The sequence below is a fragment of the Colletotrichum orchidophilum genome, assembly GCF_001831195.1.
Source record: "Colletotrichum orchidophilum strain IMI 309357 chromosome Unknown Scaffold_47.1, whole genome shotgun sequence".
Classification (NCBI taxonomy): Eukaryota; Fungi; Ascomycota; class Sordariomycetes; order Glomerellales; family Glomerellaceae; genus Colletotrichum; species Colletotrichum orchidophilum.
Window position 1 is genome coordinate 60,551 of NW_019173003.1, and position 20,762 is coordinate 81,312.

The 20,762-nt window shown below is 49.6% G+C and overlaps 7 protein-coding genes across 7 annotated transcripts; 3 read left to right on the top strand and 4 right to left on the bottom strand.

The window, feature by feature from the left end:
* Positions 1-783: 783 nt before the first annotated feature.
* CORC01_06318 (uncharacterized protein) lies at positions 784-1,137 on the top strand (the record flags this gene model as incomplete). The annotated part of the gene is made up of 2 exons (XM_022617959.1): positions 784-841; positions 899-1,137. The coding sequence occupies 2 exons, from the start codon at positions 784-786 to the stop codon at positions 1,135-1,137; spliced, it is 297 nt and encodes a 98-aa protein (XP_022475472.1).
* Positions 1,138-1,310: 173 nt separating this feature from the next.
* CORC01_06319 (succinate-semialdehyde dehydrogenase) lies at positions 1,311-2,927 on the bottom strand (the record flags this gene model as incomplete). Its single annotated transcript, XM_022617960.1, has 3 exons — positions 1,311-2,313; positions 2,379-2,854; positions 2,904-2,927. 3 exons carry the CDS (start codon positions 2,925-2,927, stop codon positions 1,311-1,313), a joined length of 1,503 nt encoding a protein of 500 aa, XP_022475473.1.
* Positions 2,928-7,537: 4,610 nt separating this feature from the next.
* Positions 7,538-7,975, bottom strand: CORC01_06320 (uncharacterized protein; the record flags this gene model as incomplete). Its single annotated transcript, XM_022617961.1, has 3 exons — positions 7,538-7,684; positions 7,745-7,847; positions 7,911-7,975. 3 exons carry the CDS (start codon positions 7,973-7,975, stop codon positions 7,538-7,540), a joined length of 315 nt encoding a protein of 104 aa, XP_022475474.1.
* A 2,544-nt stretch (positions 7,976-10,519) lies between these two features.
* On the bottom strand, positions 10,520-12,387 carry CORC01_06321 (POT family protein; the record flags this gene model as incomplete). The annotated part of the gene is made up of 2 exons (XM_022617962.1): positions 10,520-10,919; positions 10,976-12,387. 2 exons carry the CDS (start codon positions 12,385-12,387, stop codon positions 10,520-10,522), a joined length of 1,812 nt encoding a protein of 603 aa, XP_022475475.1.
* A 2,999-nt stretch (positions 12,388-15,386) lies between these two features.
* On the top strand, positions 15,387-16,073 carry CORC01_06322 (uncharacterized protein; the record flags this gene model as incomplete). The annotated part of the gene is made up of 1 exon (XM_022617963.1): positions 15,387-16,073. The coding sequence occupies one exon, from the start codon at positions 15,387-15,389 to the stop codon at positions 16,071-16,073; it is 687 nt and encodes a 228-aa protein (XP_022475476.1).
* Positions 16,074-16,615: 542 nt separating this feature from the next.
* Positions 16,616-16,951, top strand: CORC01_06323 (uncharacterized protein; the record flags this gene model as incomplete). Its single annotated transcript, XM_022617964.1, has 1 exon — positions 16,616-16,951. One exon carries the CDS (start codon positions 16,616-16,618, stop codon positions 16,949-16,951), a length of 336 nt encoding a protein of 111 aa, XP_022475477.1.
* A 2,942-nt stretch (positions 16,952-19,893) lies between these two features.
* CORC01_06324 (uncharacterized protein) lies at positions 19,894-20,085 on the bottom strand (the record flags this gene model as incomplete). The annotated part of the gene is made up of 1 exon (XM_022617965.1): positions 19,894-20,085. One exon carries the CDS (start codon positions 20,083-20,085, stop codon positions 19,894-19,896), a length of 192 nt encoding a protein of 63 aa, XP_022475478.1.
* Positions 20,086-20,762: the final 677 nt, after the last annotated feature.

A 20,762-nucleotide genomic window follows, 5' to 3' on the forward strand; every position in this document is an offset into this window, starting at 1 on the left:
GTTGCGGGCAAGGTTCTGCTGTATAATTTATTTCTCGCTTTTCGGCTAGGTTGTTTGCCCTTTAACTCTTGACTGGACAACAGTCCTTGGCCACCTAGATGAATTATAATTCTTGTGAATGTTGCTCAGAACCAGAGATTACACACATCTGTCTGCATGCGTTGTCATTACAATCATTAACTAATATCTAGCTGCCATGGGTGTTTCCAGAATGCGCGAAGGGCAGCCGACTACCTCTTAAAGGGCTGACAAATAATGCGAATATTTCCCACAGATTCATACTCATATCGACCTTCTTTCCCTTTGCGCTATCGATTTTCGTGTTCTTATAAATAGTTAAAATTGCATGTGGTGGTAGAACGGGCCAAAATCGCCCAATCATGCGGCCCAGGGTACCCCAACCAGCAGTGTATGAGATTTGTCGGATGATGGACTGGGACCAGGCTTCACACCTTTTTGCATGATCAACGGCTCGCAACTCATACGCAGATCCGGAGACCCGCTAATTGTCATTGTCTCACGGGCTCCGACATAAAACAAGTATCATATATCGTGGCGACGTCTAATGTTCACCATCGGCCAAAATGCTACATAGTACCTTTGACAACCCCAGAGAGGTTGATGCTTTGCAACGTCGGCCTTGTATTTTAACATTCGCAAAGAAACGAGGTCGAATTTTCTGGGGGAGAACAGCGAAGAAGGACGGCTGTATAAAGTATAATCGACTCCCTGCTAAGCCTTCTCGACGCCCGCCTGCCCAAATTTCTTCCTGCCAGGTGCATTATGCATTTGAGCGGCTTCGCCTTCGCGTTGTTGTTGGTGTCAGAAGTAGCCTTTGCCGGTGAGAGCCAGATTTATAGATTCAACACCTCCGACTTAAGCTAAAGCATGTACGCAGCACCGAGACCTCGAGGCATGCGAGGCGAGGCTCTCGCCATTACGCTCATCCCCCGGGAGTTTAGCGACTTTGCGAAACGAAACAAGCCCTCCGCCCAGCAAATCGCCGCCAACGGACACGCATGCGGGAATGCAATTCAGCAAGGCGTTTGTGATAACGGGAGGTGTGGCAATTTCGTCGCTCCGACGGGTTTTGAGGTAGTACCAGGCGCCGATTCACAATGCGGAGGAGTAGTATGACGATGGCTTTGTCTGGCCAGGCGCCACTCGCCTTCGGGTTTCCTTGATTCCCGGCTTTGGAGACTTTCACTGTATCTATTGCCCACCGAATGTATCTGGTAAACAGCACAGAGAGTATAGGTATTGCTTTAGGGAATTGCGAGAAGCGTGCAGCATCTACAACAATTGTTTTCTCAGTAGTGATCCTCCAAAGTCATGGTCACAGTCTTGGAGACAAGGTACTCCTCGATAGCCACGTCCTTGCCAGACTCCTTCCCGTAGCCAGATTGCTTCATACCACCAAATGGAGACTCTGCTGCTGATGAATTACCAGTATTCATCCCGATCATGCCAGCATCCAAGTTCTCCATCAGTCTCCATGTCCGATCAATATTTTTAGTGAAGAAGTAGCTGGCCAGACCCATACTCGTGTCGTTGGCCCATTGAACGGCCTCGTCCTCGGTCCTAAATCTGTACACTCCCAAGACCGGGGCGAATGTCTCCTCACGACTGAGGAGCATGGACTGCTTCATATCGCGTAGGATGGTCGGTTCGTGGAAGTAGCCAGTCTCCAGGCCGACTTCTGTTCCTTTTCGGCCTCCGTGTACCACCTTTGCGCCTGCCTCTACCGCATCTTTGACGTGAGCCTGGGCTTTCGGAATGGCGCGGGGTGTAGTCAGGGGACCCATGGTAGTATCCGACTTAGTCCCGTGTCCCATCTTAATCTTCTTGGTCCGCTCCACTAGCTTGTGGAGGAACTCTTCGTAAATGCCGTCCTGGACGTATACGCGGTTGGCTGTGATGCACGCTTGACCTGCGTGACGCCACTTTAGGGCGAGCAGCTGCTCGAGGGCTTGATCCTGATTGCAGTCGTCGAAGATGATGAAGGGACAGTTTCCACCAAGTTCCAACGTCAGCTTCTTTAGACCCTCGGCGCAATGCTTGGCGATGAGACTGCCAATATTCGTAGAACCGGTGAACGAGACCTTCTTCGTCAATGGATGTTTGCACAGAGCTTCTGCGACCTCTGGGGTGTTGTCGAGGGACGTTGTGATTACGTTGAAGACACCTGGCCCGAATCCAGCCTTTGTGGCTAAGTGTGCGAGGATGAGGCATGTCAAGGGTGTCTCGGGTGAGGGCTTCGCAATCATTGTGCATCCGGCTGCCAATGCAGCGCCGGCCTTGCGTAGAATCATTCTGCAACCATTTCAGCATCCAAGGAATACAAAAACCCGGTCAAGAATCTGAGATTCGGTACTCACGCAATAGGGAAATTCCATGGGACAAGCGCCACGGCCACGCCAATGGGCTGCTTCACAACCACGACTCTTCGATTAGGCGCGGATGGCGTCGAGATGTTTCCTCGGATGCGCTCAGCTTCTCCAGCGAACCACCACGTGAAGCCCAAGGCATAGTCAAGCTCGCCTTGCGCTTCGGCGACGGGTTTCCCAGACTCATGGGTGAGAACCTGAGCGATGTCATCCCGGTTCTCGCGAATGAGGCGATCCCATTCCAGGAGCTTCTTGGCCCGAGACCTCGGGTTCTCGTAGCGGAAGGTCTGAAAGGCTTCGTGTGATGATTTTACCACTGCATCGACATCGGAACGGTCGAAATCTGGACTGGAGGCAAAGGCTTTGCCTGTTCCTGGATCCTCGATTTCGAATCGCTTCGTTGAGGATGCCGTCACCCAAGAGCCGTGGACATAGGCGTCCGTCTTGAAAAGATCGGAATTGGCGAGCTGACATCATCAGTGGCCAAGACACAGGAGAGGAAGGATGATCAAATACCTTGAAAGGCAAATCGTAAGCCATGACCTCAATGCTTCAATAAGAATTAATTACGGCGTTTTTTAGGAGGGCTTGAATGCTTATTCAACATCGCAAAACAAATATATAGGTTGCGTCCGATGCAGTCTACATATAGGTGCGGAGATATATAGCCGACTTGAACTCCTCATTAGTTCGCCGTGACCCCGCATCTGGGGACATACAAATGTTGCTCGGTGTCTAATATGACGTCTTTGTTCAACACATGGCCAATTAAGTGGGCGGCATGGCTTCCAAATTTCGAGAACCTTTGAGGTCCAGTCCATGCAATTACTCACTAGCTCGGCTGATCTCTAGGCGTTTGCAAATCTGGAGGGCCCCGAGACGAGGGGACATGCAACTACGACGAGGCCTCACATCCTGAGTAAGAAACCCTGGATTATTGAAAACCAACACTAATTTTTTGTGTGAACTATCATCATTGGGTGATCCACGTCTTGCTTGTAGCCCTCAGGATGCCCACCCCAATCCTAAATGTGACTATGCCTCCATTTTGGTTCCGAAAATGTTTGCTTCCGAAGTTCAGATCAACTTCGTCGGCTCGCCTCCGAATCTCCAATTACAAGCTGCGGTTCAGACACGGTGTGAAGCCGTATTCAGTGATCGAGGTATCAGCACCAGCGGGAAGCCTGCACTTATAATGGAGCATAATATGCACAACAGCGATCTTGAAATCGTTGGCGGCACAGAAGCGACTGGGGCAAGCGTGCTCGCTGTGGCTGAAGCCGAGGTGTTCAGGGGCACTATTCATTATGTGTAGCAGTTACGAATTCTCTTTGCCCGGCACTGGGTAGACCGCCGCATCCCATAGAGCGTGAGAAGACACGGGTGTGCTCGTGCCTTTTGTGATAAAGGTTACTGCGACACATTGCATGCTAGCTAGGAACACGGGACAAATCAGATTATGCACCGCCGGCATGGCCAGTCTAGAGAAAATGTAACTTACCAAGATGCAAAGGCTTGACAAGCAAAGTTTCCTTGACGACGCTATCGAGCAACCTGGGTACACACTATAGAGAAATGTCCTCTTCCAGCCGCTCCCCTAAAGCACCAATTGAACCTCCCTGCGAAGATTCTCAATCATCTCTGGGTATTTTCCTAAATCAACTAAGACCTGGCCTAGAAGGTCGAGAGTAGTATGGATGACGACAGTCGACAGGAACAGCTGATTGATAACTGGATTCTACACATCATCCCTCGATTTGGAGGCCTGTGAAACCATTCAATTGCATCTTCGTACACAGGCTCTACCTCGGGAATATCTTTGGGCTTGAGGGTGTTTCGCTTGTCAATAATAGGCTGAATGATGTTGGCGGCCTCCTTGATCTGCCTGCATGTTTCCTGTCATCTGTAAAAGAACAAGTGAATTAGGGGGGTGGGCGAATAAAGAGAGGGTTTTCGTGGGGTCAATCGCCGGCAGTAAAATCCTTGAGAATATAATTCTTGTTGATTTCAAACTAAGCCTCGTTTCGGTGGAGTTCGGTGCCATGGGATACAAGAGAAGAAGTAAGTAAAAGCTTGATCAGAACCGTTCTATTCCATTTCACATGGAGCCGGCTCAGGGACGACTATCTTACCTCCTGAGAGAATACGGTGAAACTCAAGTCACTATGGTTGTGTTTGTCGTTCGCCATGAATGTAGGGAGCACAATCGTATTCCCTGTGCCAGTGACCAGCTGAATAAGCTTTTTAGGGTTCGCGCTCAACCATTGCCGCATCAGATTCCTCGCATTTGCAAGATGGTTTCTCTTAGGGCGGCTATTGGCGAGCTCGCATCCCCTTCTGGTTGATGAATGGCATGTTGAGCTTCGTACCCTGTATAGAGTCAACAAATACGAAAAGTAGGATGGTCGTGAAAAAGTAAGAAAGGGGCCTGGCCGAGCCATCGAGGTTGCATCGCGCTTCCCATTTGGTAAAAGAGCGTGCTGTTATAGCTCCGTCGGTGACTAAAATTCCGGTGTGTCCAAGAAGCTGATGTTTCGTCTTGCTAATGGTTCTAATACCTTATCTTGCGGTTCTCTTGAGGGCCTTAGGAATGACAAAGAAAACGGTCTGGTGTTCATACGAGTAGCAACTGTGGGCGCTGTCCAGCCATCCGAAACCGAAGCTGACCACAAGTGGATGCTAGTACGGCACAATGGCAAGGAATGGAAATCCATCTTCCCCAATTGCTGCTTCGGCGGGAGTTACCTAGTAATCAGGCGTCTGTCCGTATCAATGCGTGGGCCCTGACGGCAAGCATCAAGTATAGATTATGCCAGAGTCGTGACGGATCTGGGGCTGCAGGGATGTGCAGACTCTGTTTGACCCAAACGCATCGGTCATTTTTCAAAGCCGACTGGATGAAGGCTGTACATGAAACATATCTCAGCCTTATTACGAACGAGCAGCATCAATCTGAACTGTTCCGTACTCACGAGTCAGCAACTTGTTAGCCCCATCTCGAGGAATCTTCATCGTCTCAACACCAACGCCCGGCTAATTTTTCCGCCTGCAAAAGTCTTCAGACAATAAGATGGGCAGCGAAATGACTCGTAGTGCGGGCAATGATGTGCTGAACACCTCAATCATCGAAGCCGCTTGAAACAACTGCCTAAGCTTGATGGCCAGCGTTCGTCTTCTCTTGGACGAATCTTCTTGTCCATCCTCCATTGCGTATGGTTCGTTCAAGGAACCGCTCACATTGATATGAGCGTGGGATGTGAGACACAGGATGTCGTTGGGCATATCCGTATCCAAGCATCAAATCGTCAGGAGGATGCGGTCTGCTAGTACTCTCAAGTGCGATAGGACAAGGAGAGATCCGCACTAGGAACCCCCACCCAACCCCGACAAGCCGCGTCAAAGCTGCCGTTCTCCATCTAGCCATGCCAGTTTCAATGGCAGGGAGATGCTTAGCGGCCTTCAAGCACAGGAGTCAGGTTGCTGATCACGAAGTCTCAGATGTCGTGATGCCGACTCCGTTAAAGCCGGGTCGGTTTGCCGCTGAATCAGCGGCTCTTCCAGGCTAGGTCAGTGTGCTGGATCCTCGGCATACTCCTCCATTCGTGACCAAATCCTAGACTGCTTTTTACGCTCCCATTCACCTAATAGCTGGCTTTGCACCCACCAACCAACCCCGTAAGTTTACAAAGCCGGCAGAAATCAATCTCTTCAAAGATTTGCTTCTTTCGCGTTAGCTGCCTTCAAACTTATCTTTCCTGAAGTCGCTCGGGCGCTCCGATGAGTCCCCAAAAAGGGCGGACAAGTCCTAGATAAGGCCATGTCATCGGTCTAGCCCGAATCTCGGGCCGGAAAGTTTCCGCATGTTTCGTAGTGTACACAGGAGCCTTTCAAAAGATCTTGCCCATAATGTCAACACGGTGGAGGTAGCGTCACCGAGCCAACAGTATCACTATAAGTGAGTGAAGTCTCGAGTCACGTGACCATTTCCTCTCTCCTGGATCAGCACTTAACAAGTGCTGTTGGTCTTTTAAGCGTTGACACCCTAAATTAGGTAAGCATAGACTTCAAAATCCTGAGGCGAATATACTCCATTTTAGGCCAAACATCCGTCTAAGGCCCGCTTACCCTGCTCAGGGACTCTGTCTTCCAGCTATCCACCTTGCCCAAGGTACATGTATTAATGGAATCATGACAGGACATCCTCGCCTGGAAGCTGAACAGCTTCGGTATGTCTCTGGAACGGGTACTCACGAACGGTCGTCCGGGTTGGCGCCAACTTCTCCTATCTCCTTGGACAATTACTACCAGGAAACACCAGCATATTGGAAGGATCAGGTCTCTTTATTTGAGCATTCCCAGGATCAAAGTTCTGTTTTCGTAGCACGGGGAACGCTATAGCACTGTGGCACAGCTAAACTCGCTTTGAATTATGCCTTAAATGTTCCCTGCCCATTCACACAGCAGGAGCCAACCTGCAAGCAGACCCTTGCAGATAATCAACGAGAAGGGATTCTGAACCATTTCTCGAACTACTGCGTATGGTGTGATGGGGTAGGTTCAAGTCCCTGGCCGTATATTTGCGGTTATGGCCCACTGGTCGTGAAATACTGCAACTCGAATGGCTAAAGCAGAACATCAAAGGTCGAAGTACCATAGCTTAGATAATCAGTAGACCACCATTATGATGCCCCCGTAGATACTGAACAGAAGGCCTTACTTCGGCCTGCAATCATAGTAGTGTACAGTCGTTCAAAATGGTACCGTGTATATCAGGATCGAAATTTTTTGAGTCTTATATAGCAGATCTATGGACTGAGAAGAAAGCCTGCGGTCATTAGTAAACATGCCCAAATACCAAACCGGGCCCAAATCTCAAATACCACTAGTGAGTATTGACTTTGAAGATCGCGGGTACACAAACGTACATAAAGCGTTATTACTCATCCTATCTCTCAACAGGTAACAAAGTGCAAGGAACGGACCCTGGCGCAAGTCCATATTTAGGTGTACAAGTGTCAGAATTGGCCGTCAAGGCACAGGCGTCAAGGCGCCTGGAGCCGTAATGGGGAATAAAAAGTTATCAAAACAAGACTTTTCAGATCCGTATCAAGAGACAGAGCTCAGATACATGCAACTGTACTGACTTCAAATCAAGAGCAAGTGCCACGGTACCCGGATCCCCTCTCCCACTGTGCGTACCCGTCTAATCTTCCCTTCAGCTTACACGCGGCGAAAAAGTCGTCACCACTGATTTCGTTACCGGGCTTTCGGATGCACTTAACACCATCAAAATTCGCCTGTTGATTTGATTAGTACTAGCAGGTCTTTGAGATCTAGCCAGACAGATATATACTCACCACGGACCCATAGCGCTCAGTGCACACCGCTTCTGTCCAATCGTTCCTAGGAACCCATCCCTCCACGGTCAAAAGGCAGCAGTTATGACTGCTATGGTCCTTGCTAGTCGTAGGTCATGTCAGTCTGGGTCATCCTCTGGACAAAGAAGGATGTGGATGTGCTTACCTTTGAGCGCCTTGGATCAGCAAGAAAGCAAGGACCAAGGTCTTAAGAAAGGCAGCCGCAGCCATCGAATCTTAATATCCAGTTGTCTCCTGCAAGAAGATTTTGAGAATGCTGCCTGATGAAATTTTGACCATTCAGGGGCGAGATTGTCTATTTAAGCTGAACATGCCCATGTCTTTTACAAATACCTCTTGTCCTTTCGGCTAAGGCCTGATTTAACGTTCCTTTCAATTGTCACCCACTCAACTATAATTGCATTCAACAAGGTCATTGAGAAAAAATCAACAGGAAAATTGATGCCAGAATGATGGTACTTGTCAAGGGGCCCCAGTTGGAGGATATCGACATCCGACTCAAAAGGGATGCTCAGGTGCCTAGCGTGTCTAGGCTATCCCCGCGTGTGCCGTACTAAACGACCGCTGAGGGATCTTGGCTTAAGAGAGAAAGAAGTGTATTCCCATTGGACATGCCGAGTCTCTCAAGAAAACGGCTCCGTGCCAAGACCTTAATTTATCATAATATTTTCCTCGATACTAGCTGAAAGCAGAGCTCCTCAATCTTATAAGCAAGGCCGCCAGAGGCTCATCTGGTTGCATCAAAAGTAGTAGGGGCACTTGCACTGAAAATGGCAAATTGGCGTTGGTCTCTTGAGCTGCATGAATAATCAATGAGATGCAGTATTGACAGAAATGGGTGTGGGTCTCAAGTCCGGGAACCCTATAGAGGAGCCTTTCAAAAGGTTTTGCCCAAATGTTAAGACGGTCAAGGCAATTCTTTGTCACCCAGCCAATAGTGAGGAAGGGCTCAAGTCAAGTGACCACTTTCTCTCCCCGAGTCAGCCCTTGAAGAGTACTATCAATATCTTAAGCTATAACTGTCGGATTGGAAGCCTAATTCGACCTTAAGTCAGCGCTGGCGCAGGGGCCATCCGAGGGCCTCTATACCAGCGTTCAACAGTCTAACCTCCTGTTAGAACCTCTGTTTTCCACCTCATGCAGAGATCAACATACGATTAATTGACCCTTCGTCACCACGGTACGACTCGAACAATCACCCCTGTGATACGTAAACCAATGATAACATCTTTTAATAAGCAAAATTGCTCAAGTCCCAAGGGTTTTTATATTGTTTTTGTTTAGGGTTATGCGCAAGACTATGAGAAGGCACGTTCATGATCATTCAACATTGAGTGACACAATTTCTCTCCCTTCAAACCAGCTCTTAGTCCTTTACTATTGATCGGTATTGACGGGTACCGAGGGCTTACAAAGCTGGCACCGAGCGTCCAAAAAGTTGCTGAGTCGTGTCGCAACCCTCGACAATAAATTTATATGAGTCGCTTAACATGGGATACCCTCTCAACTGAGTCGGGAATCCCGCCACCCAAAAACAAATACCTCAAAGACAACAAATTCCACAACTTTGAAACCCATATATTAAAAGCCCTCCTTCCCCTTGCTGCTCTTTTCTTCATCTAGTGGTTCAAAAAATTAAAGATCAGACCAGGGAGGCATTCTACGCTGCCGCCAATTACGATGGTGGAAGGAAGATAGCCTAGGAATACCGGAACCTAAGGGTATTTCGCTTATCCGTATATTGACACCACATCATTCTCATAAGACCACGATCCAGGCTTATGTCGAAACTATCGCGACGCGGGTTGCGAGAACGAGTTGCGAGCTCGAGTTGTAGGATCCGGCCCGGATCCGGCCTGGAATCGGACTGTCGGAATGGAAGTCCAAGTCGACCGCTGAGTCAGTGGAGCCAGCGGATCCACTGCCGCGGGCCTTAGAAGCCGGAGTAAGCCTGAGGACGAGACGATATCTGGCCTGCAGGCTAATCTCCTACTTCCACACGCAGATGAAATGCGCTTACCACTTGATCCAATCATCCGTACGGTTCGATACCCTGTGATACGATACTAACAGGGACCAAATCCTACAACTCGGCCGAAGTAAACCACGAGTCGTGAACTTCTTCCTCTCACCGCCTGCATTAGCACTGTCCGTTGTGGTGCGTCTTGTGATAAAAGTGATCTCGACGAGGAATCCTCGCTCACATGCTTGCTGTGTATGAGCCTGCATGTAGGTTTCCTTGGGCTGTGGCCTGACAATGAAGCCGGCTCGAAGATGGGTCCCATGGTACCGTAACGGAATGTCTCGCACTTTATGCTAAGCGGATCAATGTTCTATCAACGGCTTGGCGATTGAGCGCGGAAGAAACAGACTTAACAGGTTTTCCTCTCCCTGGAAGTCACTTAACGATGCTCAGAGGAATGCACCAATCAGTGACTGCAGATAGCTAAAAGAAAATCAAGCCGTCTACTATCATCGTTGAAACACATGTCAATCCACATTGCTGCTTCGTTGGAATTAATCAAGGGCATGGCACCGGCGCCGATAAAATGTTTGCAACAACTCGATCACATGGCATGCCATGTATGCTACCCGATGGCCTTCCACAGCTACGATTTATCAATTTGTCTTGAATGAAACTGAGTTAATAGCAACAGGTGCAATAGTTCCGGACGACTGGTTGACATGGATTGTGAGACCAATCAAGCAAGCATCCAGGACTGCACAGAATCTGCAGACCACTCCCGTTCTGCATCATTTCTCATCCTTCTCGACGAGTTTATTCTCGCCAGAGTTAACGCTCTCAAAGTCCTCCTTGTGAGTCATGAAGACATCGTCGTTCATGTTTCGGTGCCTGAACCAAAAGATGATGGTCTGAACGAAGAGAGCGATACCCGGGGCAGCCCAGGCCCAAATGAGGGTTGGGTCCTCGATGGCCGGAACAAGAATCTGTCCCAGTGCACTGCTCAACGCTGTCATGAACAGGAAGAGAGCGACAACAGTCGATCTCATGTGCTCTGGGGCGCGAGCATAGGCCAGCTCGTAGGCCGTAACGTTGATGAAGATTTCAGACATGGCGCCAAGCGCGACATTGGGGATTTGCCACCAAATAGATATAGGCGAGACGTCATCGCAGTCGCTAGCAGCGTAACCACTTCAATAAAAGGTTAGCATTCAGTAGGTTTGAAGCAAGTTATCAGAAACACTTACCATGGGCTCGTCGCATAGACGCGCCATTGTACCAAGGCGCCGATAAGGGATGAGATGATGGCCAAAACGAATCCCACTGTCATTCTGCTGATACGGCCAAACTTGATGTTTCGGCGCTCAAGGAATGGGTATACAATGTTCGCCATGAACGGGGAGAAGACGATGATGACCAATGGGTTGAAGTGACCGAGCAAGTCGTTTGGTGCGCCATCAGATGTCATCGCCGCACCTTGGTTGCTCTGAACATTTCCAACACCACCATCGTTCAAGTTCCAGATGGGAATGTACAGGAAAATCTGCACAGCTTGCCACGTACGGCGCGCATCGTCAACGTCTTTCTCAGAGTATCCGACATGAACTCCCCGCTCGGCAAGGGCAGTGGGGCGAATGTTTTGCCACAAGTTCTTGGAGAAGATGTTGCCTTTGCTCACTTTAATTGCTGAAACAGTAATCTTGACAAAGCGGTTCAGGTCGGAACCTTGGGGCGGGATTCTGACTGTTCGCTTGTATGTGGCGAGAAGCAAAAGCGGAAGCAGGAAGTAGACGATACCGGGCACGAGGTAAGCCAACCAAAAGCTATGGTACTTCTCAATGTAGACGACAGCAATGGAGAAGAAGGCGCCAACGTTGATAAACGCGTAGAAGATCAACATGATGTGGCTGACGGTGGTCTCGGGGTCAACAATAACCTTCTCTCCTGACTTGAGAACCTTGGTGTACTCGCGCTGGTGCTTGTACTGGTCGATGACAGTGGGCGCAACGTTGGGCTTGAAGATACCGGCTCCGATGGCAAGGAGAAAGTAGCTGATAAGAAACGGCGCAACTCCGTGGCCGGCTTTCAAGATTGAGGGAGCAGCGCCTCCAACCATGATGACATGGGCAACAGCTCCAATACCCACACCCCATGCAATGGCTTTATAGCGGCCAATTTTGACGTCTGCAATCCACGCACCAAAGATTGGAATAACGTAAGCCAGGAAGGTGAATAGAAGACCCAGGGCAGAAGCTGTCTGTAGTCCAAGATTAAGAGCGCCAGCATGAGAGTTGGGCTTGGCCCTGTTGATAGCACCGGTGCCAGGACCTCCTTCAGGCAGAGGGAACTGGAGGTAGTTGTTGAATGCGGCCTTGACACCGTAGTATGATGCTCTCTCGGCCATTTCGATGACGCAAAGGGACCACGATATCATGGGGATGGAGTCTGCAACTTTGCGCAACGTCGAGCGTTCCTCGTCGGTCGGAGCCGGATATGCTTCATCATCGATGACAGAGCGTGTGTGATCGAGAGAGTTGTTTTGAGACTCTACGTCAAGAGCACTGACTTGGTGAGCCTTCTCGGGATGGACGCCCTGGTCGGAGTCGGGCTCGACGACCTTGTGCACGTTGAGACCGACAACATTCTCAGCTAGAGGCATGTGAGCAAACTAAGCGCATGTCAAATTTATGTTAAAAGTACTCACCCATGGTGGTCAACTTGGCTCTCTATGACTTGATAGTGCAGGTCAAGATACTGAAGAAGGAGAAGCTGAAGAAGGACGATAATCTGGGTTTTGGCCTACGTAGTGCCCCCTACTAATATGTTATCTACTGGTCCCGGGAACGTTGCATTCTGAGATACACCTCCAGACCAGTTTGATAGAGGGCTCCATCAAACTCTCTGCCGTAGGAACCGCAGGCCTGCCCAGAAGGCCAAGGCGGGGCCAATGGTGATCGCGAGCTTGAGGAAGCTTGTTGCGACATTACCCTCGAGCCCCACGCATATCCTTGCCCCGGGAAGTGGGTGGCCAATTCCTCTCTAAACTTGTGATAACCTCCCCTTCATTCAATTTTGGCCGTTCAGTGGAGTTTGGTAGTTTGCCAATTAAGAGAGGCCCGAACACTTTCAGCAATTTTTAAGGATCAGACAATACCAAAAATTGCTTATTTTAAGTGTTTAGGGAACCATATGAGCGGAACGTTATCATAATTATCATAATTGCTGCCCACTTCCCCGGCCGGCGGGACCCCATGTCCACGACAGATATGGAGGCGGGCCGATATCACCATCCTTATCGGTGTTTTATCAGGCGTCTTTCCATGACACGACGTTGATTGCGTGATTGCGAGAGTGGGGGGCTTGTCCTTGCGCATCCAACAAGAGCAGAGACATCCCCCGAACCATGAAATTTGATGTGTCTGTCTATTTACCGTAAAAGGCCACCGGACGGGCCGACCGAAAGCTTATTGTTTCTGGGAACGGGCACAACCTCAGTTGGGCGAGCTAGGGAGAGCTATTGTGAAAAACTAGAAATGTCGCCATAATCCACCCAACTTCAATCCTAGATCGAGTTGCGTAACAAATACAGCGACATGACCTATAAGGATGGCATCATTGGCAGCTTGCCGAGGCATGAGTGAATATTTGAATCCTTTGCCGCCCCCGTCTCTTGTTTAAAATGTCTCGGCGGCTAGGCTGTGGCGAGTCATTCGGGCGAAAGATCACCGGAAAGTCCGAAAGGATGCGAGATACCAAGTGAAAGCTGAAATCGTTGCCGCTCTTGTTGGCTGTACAGTTCTCGCAGAATCTCTGAGTCCAGTATTACTTGGCTGTGGAATCCTTGGCAGGGCATTCTCCACAATCGTTGGGCGCTTTAGACATTCCCAGTCCTCAACGAGCACACCATCTGATCCAGCGAGCGTCGATTTTAATCGCCGAAGTTTTCCTTGAGGCTGATCTTAAGATAATGCGGATGGTTTCAAGGCTTTGTCCTTAGTCCGAAGATCTGAAAGAATTTAAGACGTTGCACTTCAAGACTTTCCTCGACATTTCCTGACGAACCTTTCACTCTTTTCCGCGCAGAAGAAGCTGCTATTCAGAAGAGACGATATTCCTCTCCCGGGACTACAATCACCGTCTGGCCGATCCAGGGGGGAGAGAGCCATCCAATGCCGACTTTACATGTTCACCCAGATATGCGAAAAGAAAATCCAATCTTTTGGTCCACTTTGACAGATGATGCTCATCAGTGATCTTCTTTTGGCTTAGTTTTCGCAGCGGTGCCTGACTTTCCCCGACCATATCGTTTGTCATGATCTCCTTGCCAGGGAGCTCAGAGCGGCTTTTCGGATGCTGTGTCTTACAAGACCATAAGTCTTAGTTGATGGTAGAAGCTGCTGCTGCTGACTGACAAGAATTTGTTGCTCGCTTAGTACAAATCTATCGATTAGTGAAAGCGTCTAAGTCAGATGACCTCCCAAACGTCCGTCATTTGACCACTACATTTCCCTTACTAGCCAGTCCTTCCTAGTGTCTCGGAGGCAGAATCGATAAATAATTGTCGCGAAAACGCCGCCATTAAAACAGGCACCAATTAACACCTTATATCCTCTAATCCAGTCAGTATCATCGTGGGCCTCATATTCCCTGACAAAACCTTGGCATGTATTCTTATATGTAGAGATTGCAAGAGGGAAAGGTCACTTAGTCATCCGAACTAAATAGGTAAAAAAAACGGCTCCTACTCGTACCTTACCCTGAAAATAGCTTTCCAAGCGTAGATTTACGACAACGGCTCCGAAAGGATTTCCTGCTTGACTGAGTCGTTCCATAAGGAAAGTGCGTTGCCTCAGATCTTTGTATTGCCAACTACTCGAAAGCACGTTGAATTTGTTGTGGTTTGAGGTCTGAGCTAGGATCAAGCATTGGCCAGCATCCTGGTCGCGCTGTCTCCATCCCGCTGAGACTGTGAGTGAGGCTGTAGCCAACTCATCATATCTGGGCTACCAAGACTTGACCAATCACCTTTAAAGAAGTGTGAACATGATCAAATACTGACTCTTGCAATTTATTATGCAGTTTAATCCACGTTTTGCTGTTTTCTCGGGGGGTTCATAAGCTAATGGTACATCACTCTTAACTGTAATACCATTTGACGCAGGTGTGAAATCCTTGAGAGTGTGATCTCGTGCTGGCTGAATGATTTCTGGGCACTCTCAGGTTGCAAAAAGTATCTGAAGCAAAGGAAACCCAATCAGCTGATTGAAGAATTGAATTTTGAAGCAGTAAGTTCTCGCCCCGGTGCAAACCCCTCAGGTTCGCACAAACTCACCATCTTTGCTCGTGAATTGGCCATCGTGTTGGCACGCAAGGCGGGGTAACAACCTCAATTCAAGCCTCAAGGAACTTTAGCTGAAGGTTGCTCTGTCATAGCCATTCAGATCCACGCATTGTCATGGGAACCGTCGATTATGAGACATCCTTCTGACGTCTTGTGTGGCCCTCATACAATAGTAACTTTCATTAATCTTTCCCCATATGATTCCGAGGCACCGTAGCATTCACTCGATGGTTATAATATGAAGAAGACTACTGTTGACTACCTATCGTTACTGCGAGTGACTTCGCTGCTTTGTTCAACATCTACTGCTCAAAACCATGGCATCAGAGAGATCAAACCAACCAGAAGGCACGAATAGTCAGCAGACTATATCTTGCCAAGCCCTCATTCATACAGTTTGCCCGCAATACCTAAAGGCAGGAGAGGCTGAGCAGATAATGAAACAGTTCGATAGCTGTCCGTGGCTTGAAGACAAGCAGGTGTTATGGAGCGACGTGCGACGAAAACAGGCCCAAGATTGGGCGGATCACCGAGGACTGCAGACGCTCACCACCGTCATGGGACCGTTGATGGTTTCGAGCAATCCACAATGTCTACGAAAGAGCAAGAGCTCATCGGCATGGTCTGATTACATGAAAGGAGCTTCTCTCATCTTCGCATGGCGCATCTCCAAAGGATCACGCACCACTGTCCTGACTCCACCGCCACCAGAACGCTTTCATCCAGATGGCCTTACCAACTATCAAGATATTGAGGAGCCCGTACTAAAAGGCCGTCTCGGAACCCCGACCTTTTGTCGGATCTTTCTAGTTCACCCAACTGTTCAAGCAGCTCAAGACTATCGCTATCAGGTTTGGCCGGTAGACTGCACTGATCTATGGCTAACCACTTTTGGGAATAACGCGATATCGATGCATACTTGGAGAACGATATCCAAAAGCAGAAGTAAGTTCCTAATTTGGTGGTCGAACAAAAGTCTTTTTCCACAGCTAACCGAAGTCTAGCCCGCACAAAATGGGCGGTAGCTACTACTGAGCCTCTCAAAACAGCCACCGGGCTGAATATATGCAAACCGCTTGTGGCCAAAGTTGTACCACTTGTCAGTACGACTTCGAGCAATTCGATCGCCCTCCCGAGTCCAAAATCTCCTCTTAAAGGCCAACAGAATACATCTAAAACTCAAACAAGTAGGGAGAAGACCCTGGTCGTACCACAAGTCAGTCAAACGTCGGGTGACGTGGTCACTCCTAAGAGCTCAAGATATTGGCTCCGAAGTCAACAGAGCGTACCTCAAAATCGAGCGAATGAAGAGGTCAGTCGATCCGATTCACCCTCAGTCCCGGTAATACATCCACATTCTGTTGGGAAAGTTCCATCGGGCCTTCTGATCTGTCTACATCTGGCCATTGTGGAGATTACTCTGGCGTTCCTGCTACTCATGATTGGCATCATCGTACAGCTCACGCCAATTCAAGAGAGACTCATCAAGGCCAAGAGAGTGGAATTGACAGATGTCTCTCTTCATTCAAAATCGGCTCGGCAAGCCATGAAAGTGGCTCGAAGACAGGCTTGGGAAGCACGAATGAGATTGGAAGCACAAATGAGATCATATTTGGTCACTGCCACAAGCAATTATGATTCGTCGTTCCACAAAGACGAAGTCCTGGAGGCGATCAAGGCAGCTTTTCACAGACATGATGCCTCGGAGAATCTACAAGCACCACAGAGTCCCAGTTCTCCGCAGCCGCTTGAACAAAGTCAGACAAGAAAACTTTTCGCCAACGTCGTCGCCGTACCTAAGCTCAAGAAGAAGGATAAGAAAGCCAAGAAGAAATCGGCCACCACGATCACTATGGACAAAACCAAGCCAGGGTCTCGATGAATCACTAGAACAAGTACATGTATATATGCAGTAGCCTCGGACCAATTGGCTCCAAGACGCTGAGAAAACCCTTTTTGGGTTAATCATGACAGAGTGTTGACACAGCTCACAGTAAGCTGTTGTGTAGGATTAATTCGATATAGGCCATGTAGAGAACATAAAACAGGTTTATCTACTCGACAGTCCAAAATTCCTAGAGCCCAGTCCATTCAGCGAAGGCATGGTAGAGTAGTTTACTAACCAGTTGTAAACTCAGTCTTCAAAAAATGACAGTGTATTACCTATTTATTACACGGCAATTTTGATGGCCGAAAAGAGGAAAGCATCTCCTAGTCCAAAGTTCAGCATCGTGCTCAGCCTCGAACAAAGTTGCTTGAAACGTTCCATGCTTACCAACACTGAAATCCTAAACATGTAAGGTGACCTGAACTTATCAAATCTCGCTCATGAACACTGGCAACTCCGACGCATCCTTGCTTAAGTTGCCAAACGGAACTATGTCTGATCGTAGATACAAATCATTTGACCGACTTTCGGGCCTCCTCAGTACTTACTGAGTTTAGCCAAAACATTTAGATACGGCTACTTCATGTGGGATCCGAATCCTCTGCCTTCGTTGGGGCGAGGGAAGTGGCAGGAGATTATGATTCTGCTCTAGACTAGATCGTGTAAAGTCGAAAAACTGCCGAGAAGCATTCTACTGATGGTCATTGCAATGACCTCAGATCACCAGCACAAGATGAAGCTGACCTGACCTTGTCATGATCGATCGACACAAACGTCCCAAGCCGCCTTACCACCATCCTCCACACACTGAAGCATCCATAATAACATGTGAACATGAAAGCCTCAGAATCATAGCTGCCGTCTCAATGTCACATCACCACAGATCAGCTCACAAAATTTAGCCGCCTGTTCCCCAGCTAACCCGCGCTATCCGCACCTTACCTCACCCACCGATCGTCGGTCGAGCCATTGTTCCACAAAACTCGCGTCACCAAGAGAAGATCCCCGGATAATTCCCCTCTCTTCACAGGCCAATGTCAACCAAGTACCGCAGAACACGAAGGAGCATTGGACGTGGAATTTGGATGGAGCAAAGGGTGTACAGGGTCCAGACAACGGGACGATCACTGGCGTCATTTAAGCCCTCCACCTCCTTCAACTTCAGGGTCCTACTTGGGCGGGCAGCCAACCAAAACGGGGTTGTTTGGATGGAAGAGGGATCAGCAATGCTTCATACCCACCACCCACGCAATCCATCTGTACGTTATGGCTGCAGTTGATTAGCAACGCAGAAGCGCCTCATTGAACCCTGAAACGTCTTCTTGCAGGGCCTGCGTAGCTTGTTCTAGTCTTGTGTGGCATATGAGAGGTCAATCGCTTGGGTATCAATCTCACACCCACCGGGCGAGGTCGCAGTACACCGGTATATCTGCAGCAAGCAGCTTCGGGCTTCAATGGGGGGAAGTCATGCTAGTTAAAACAGCGATCGCGCGAGGCTGGATGGGGATTACCCTAACATAGGATGATATTTCCCGACCCTCCATCTGAAAGACCTGGATATCGTCCGAGAGGGACAGGTTATTGTTGGGGCCGTCATCACCGCAGTACGGAGAGACATGGCGGCGAGACGTTGCGGGCTCTGTGCAGACCGTGGATCCATCGCGTGTTGTAGTGGCACGGTTCAAGAGTAATCATGACTGTTGATGATGGGCGTCCAATCTCGGCGTGATATTTGACAACATAATTAGCAAAAAGCCAACGGCACAACACTCCGGAGCGAAGTCAACAAAGCATTGTTCTCCGATAACGCAAGGACGGTGAGGGCAGAAGAAGACGCGCACAGCCTCGCGCGAACCTTGCCGCCACCCGGCCGAGCGAGAGCCACACGCACGAGAGAAAAGGGGGGGTGGAAGAACAAGGTGGTCGGGGACGTAGAGACTAGCAAGACCCATCCAAACCAACCCCTACAGCAGCTAGCGACCCTGCCAACACCGCATAAACCCAAAGTAGCTGACCTCGTTTTCGCCAAGTCACCCATGCAAACGCACTGAAGCTCACTGAAGCTTCTTCTGCGTAGCAGGTCAGTCTGTGCCGCTCTTCATCTCCACCAGCGTTGGCAACGGACGCCTCCAGCTTCCCACCTTCCCAACAATAACGTAACACCCACACAACCTATGCGTTTACACGTATGCATAGAATCCACAGAGGCGAGGTTGGCATCTCTGGTTCCAAGGCAGAGGCAAACTAGGGTGGCAGACGTGCGCGGCGTCGGTTGCTTGGAGAGCTTGGAGAGATGTTTTTGAACGCCCGGTGGTTCTGTTGTGCGCCATCCACATCGGTCTTGACATGATGAATGATTCCTTAAGTGATGGCCCAGTCCGTTCCCCTCGTTTAGCCTCAACATGATCTGAGCAGCAGCAGAGTGAAAAACCCTTACCAATTACGGATACCTCCAAGCAGTGACAAAAGAATTGGGTCTTGCGGGGGTTGGGTTCGGGTTGTTATCCTCGATCAGCCGAGTCCAAATCTCTGGGGAACACACCACAAAACGGCGGCTGGGGCTGGGTTCATCAGAGACATGAATCTCCAGTGCACCGATAAGCAGAGTGGCTTTTCTTTTGCGTCTCACCCTCAAAATCTTATAAATCCGATGCCGGCTTATTGAGGCAGAGCTGGCAAAAGCAGCAGCTACCGCTGTTCTCAGCGACGCGGCGGACGCCGGGGGGAGGGGGGGAGGGGGTGGAAAAGGATGGGGAGGACGGCGACATGTCCATTCGCCCACTTCCCTTAGACCTCCTGCAAACCATGCAATCCACATGAAATCAGCAGAGTAATCTGCCCTTTATTCGTACGTGCAGCTTGTTGAGCGTATCCGAAGCATCAAAAAGACCTGAGCAGAAAAGAAAAAAAGCGTCAACGTTGGCTGCGTGTGCCGCTCATCCAGCACCCCAGTCATCCTCGTCTCCGCGCTTAAGCCAGCAGCCCACGTCCCCAGGCGATGGGGGACCCGCCCGCTGGGCCTCACGAAGTGTGAGTCGACATCTGCAAGTGAGCCTCGAAGGGGAAAGAGAAGAGCATCCTCGCATCTTGACAGTCGCAGGCCCGGGGCGGTCTAGAGCGTGGCCCATCGAATCCTTCACCCCCCTCCTCACCTCACTCACCTCCCCCCGACAGAAGAACTACCAACGCTCACCGGCCCGGGTAGCTCTTGGCCAAGAGACATTCCGTCTGATCCCCGGGTAACTCGAGCGCAGCACCACCCGCTCAGGGATCGACAGTGTCGATTTTGGTTGTCAGAATAGGCGCATCCAACAGGACAGCTCCCGCTGCTTGCAAAGCTTACGAAGGAAGGCAAGCTTCCAGCCAATGTTTGTCTAGCTGGACTTTTCTTTGCTCGAGGCGGCAGGTCTCTCCGGTGTCGTCGGGCATGCGGAGGACTCCGCTGCCGGCAACGACAATTTCCGTTGCCATCGACTCTGAATATCCTCACGCCAATACACAGAAGTAGCAACTCGACGTCTATCAAAATCCGATGCCCGCTCACACAACTCAAACCCCATCATCAAAGACTTGAACCCCTCTTTTGTGACCTTTCCTCCTGGTGCAACTGTAACTTCTGACGCCCAATCGCTCAACTCTGCGAACCCACAGAACAGACAGACTTGAACTCTCAGTTGCTCTCGTGTTCGCATATCCCAAAAAAGTACAGCGCAATGGCTCATTCGTCATTCACACGCCTGCGCCCCTCAACACCAGAGGCGAAAAATCTCTGCAAGTAATTGGCAGGGGTCGACATCAACCCGCA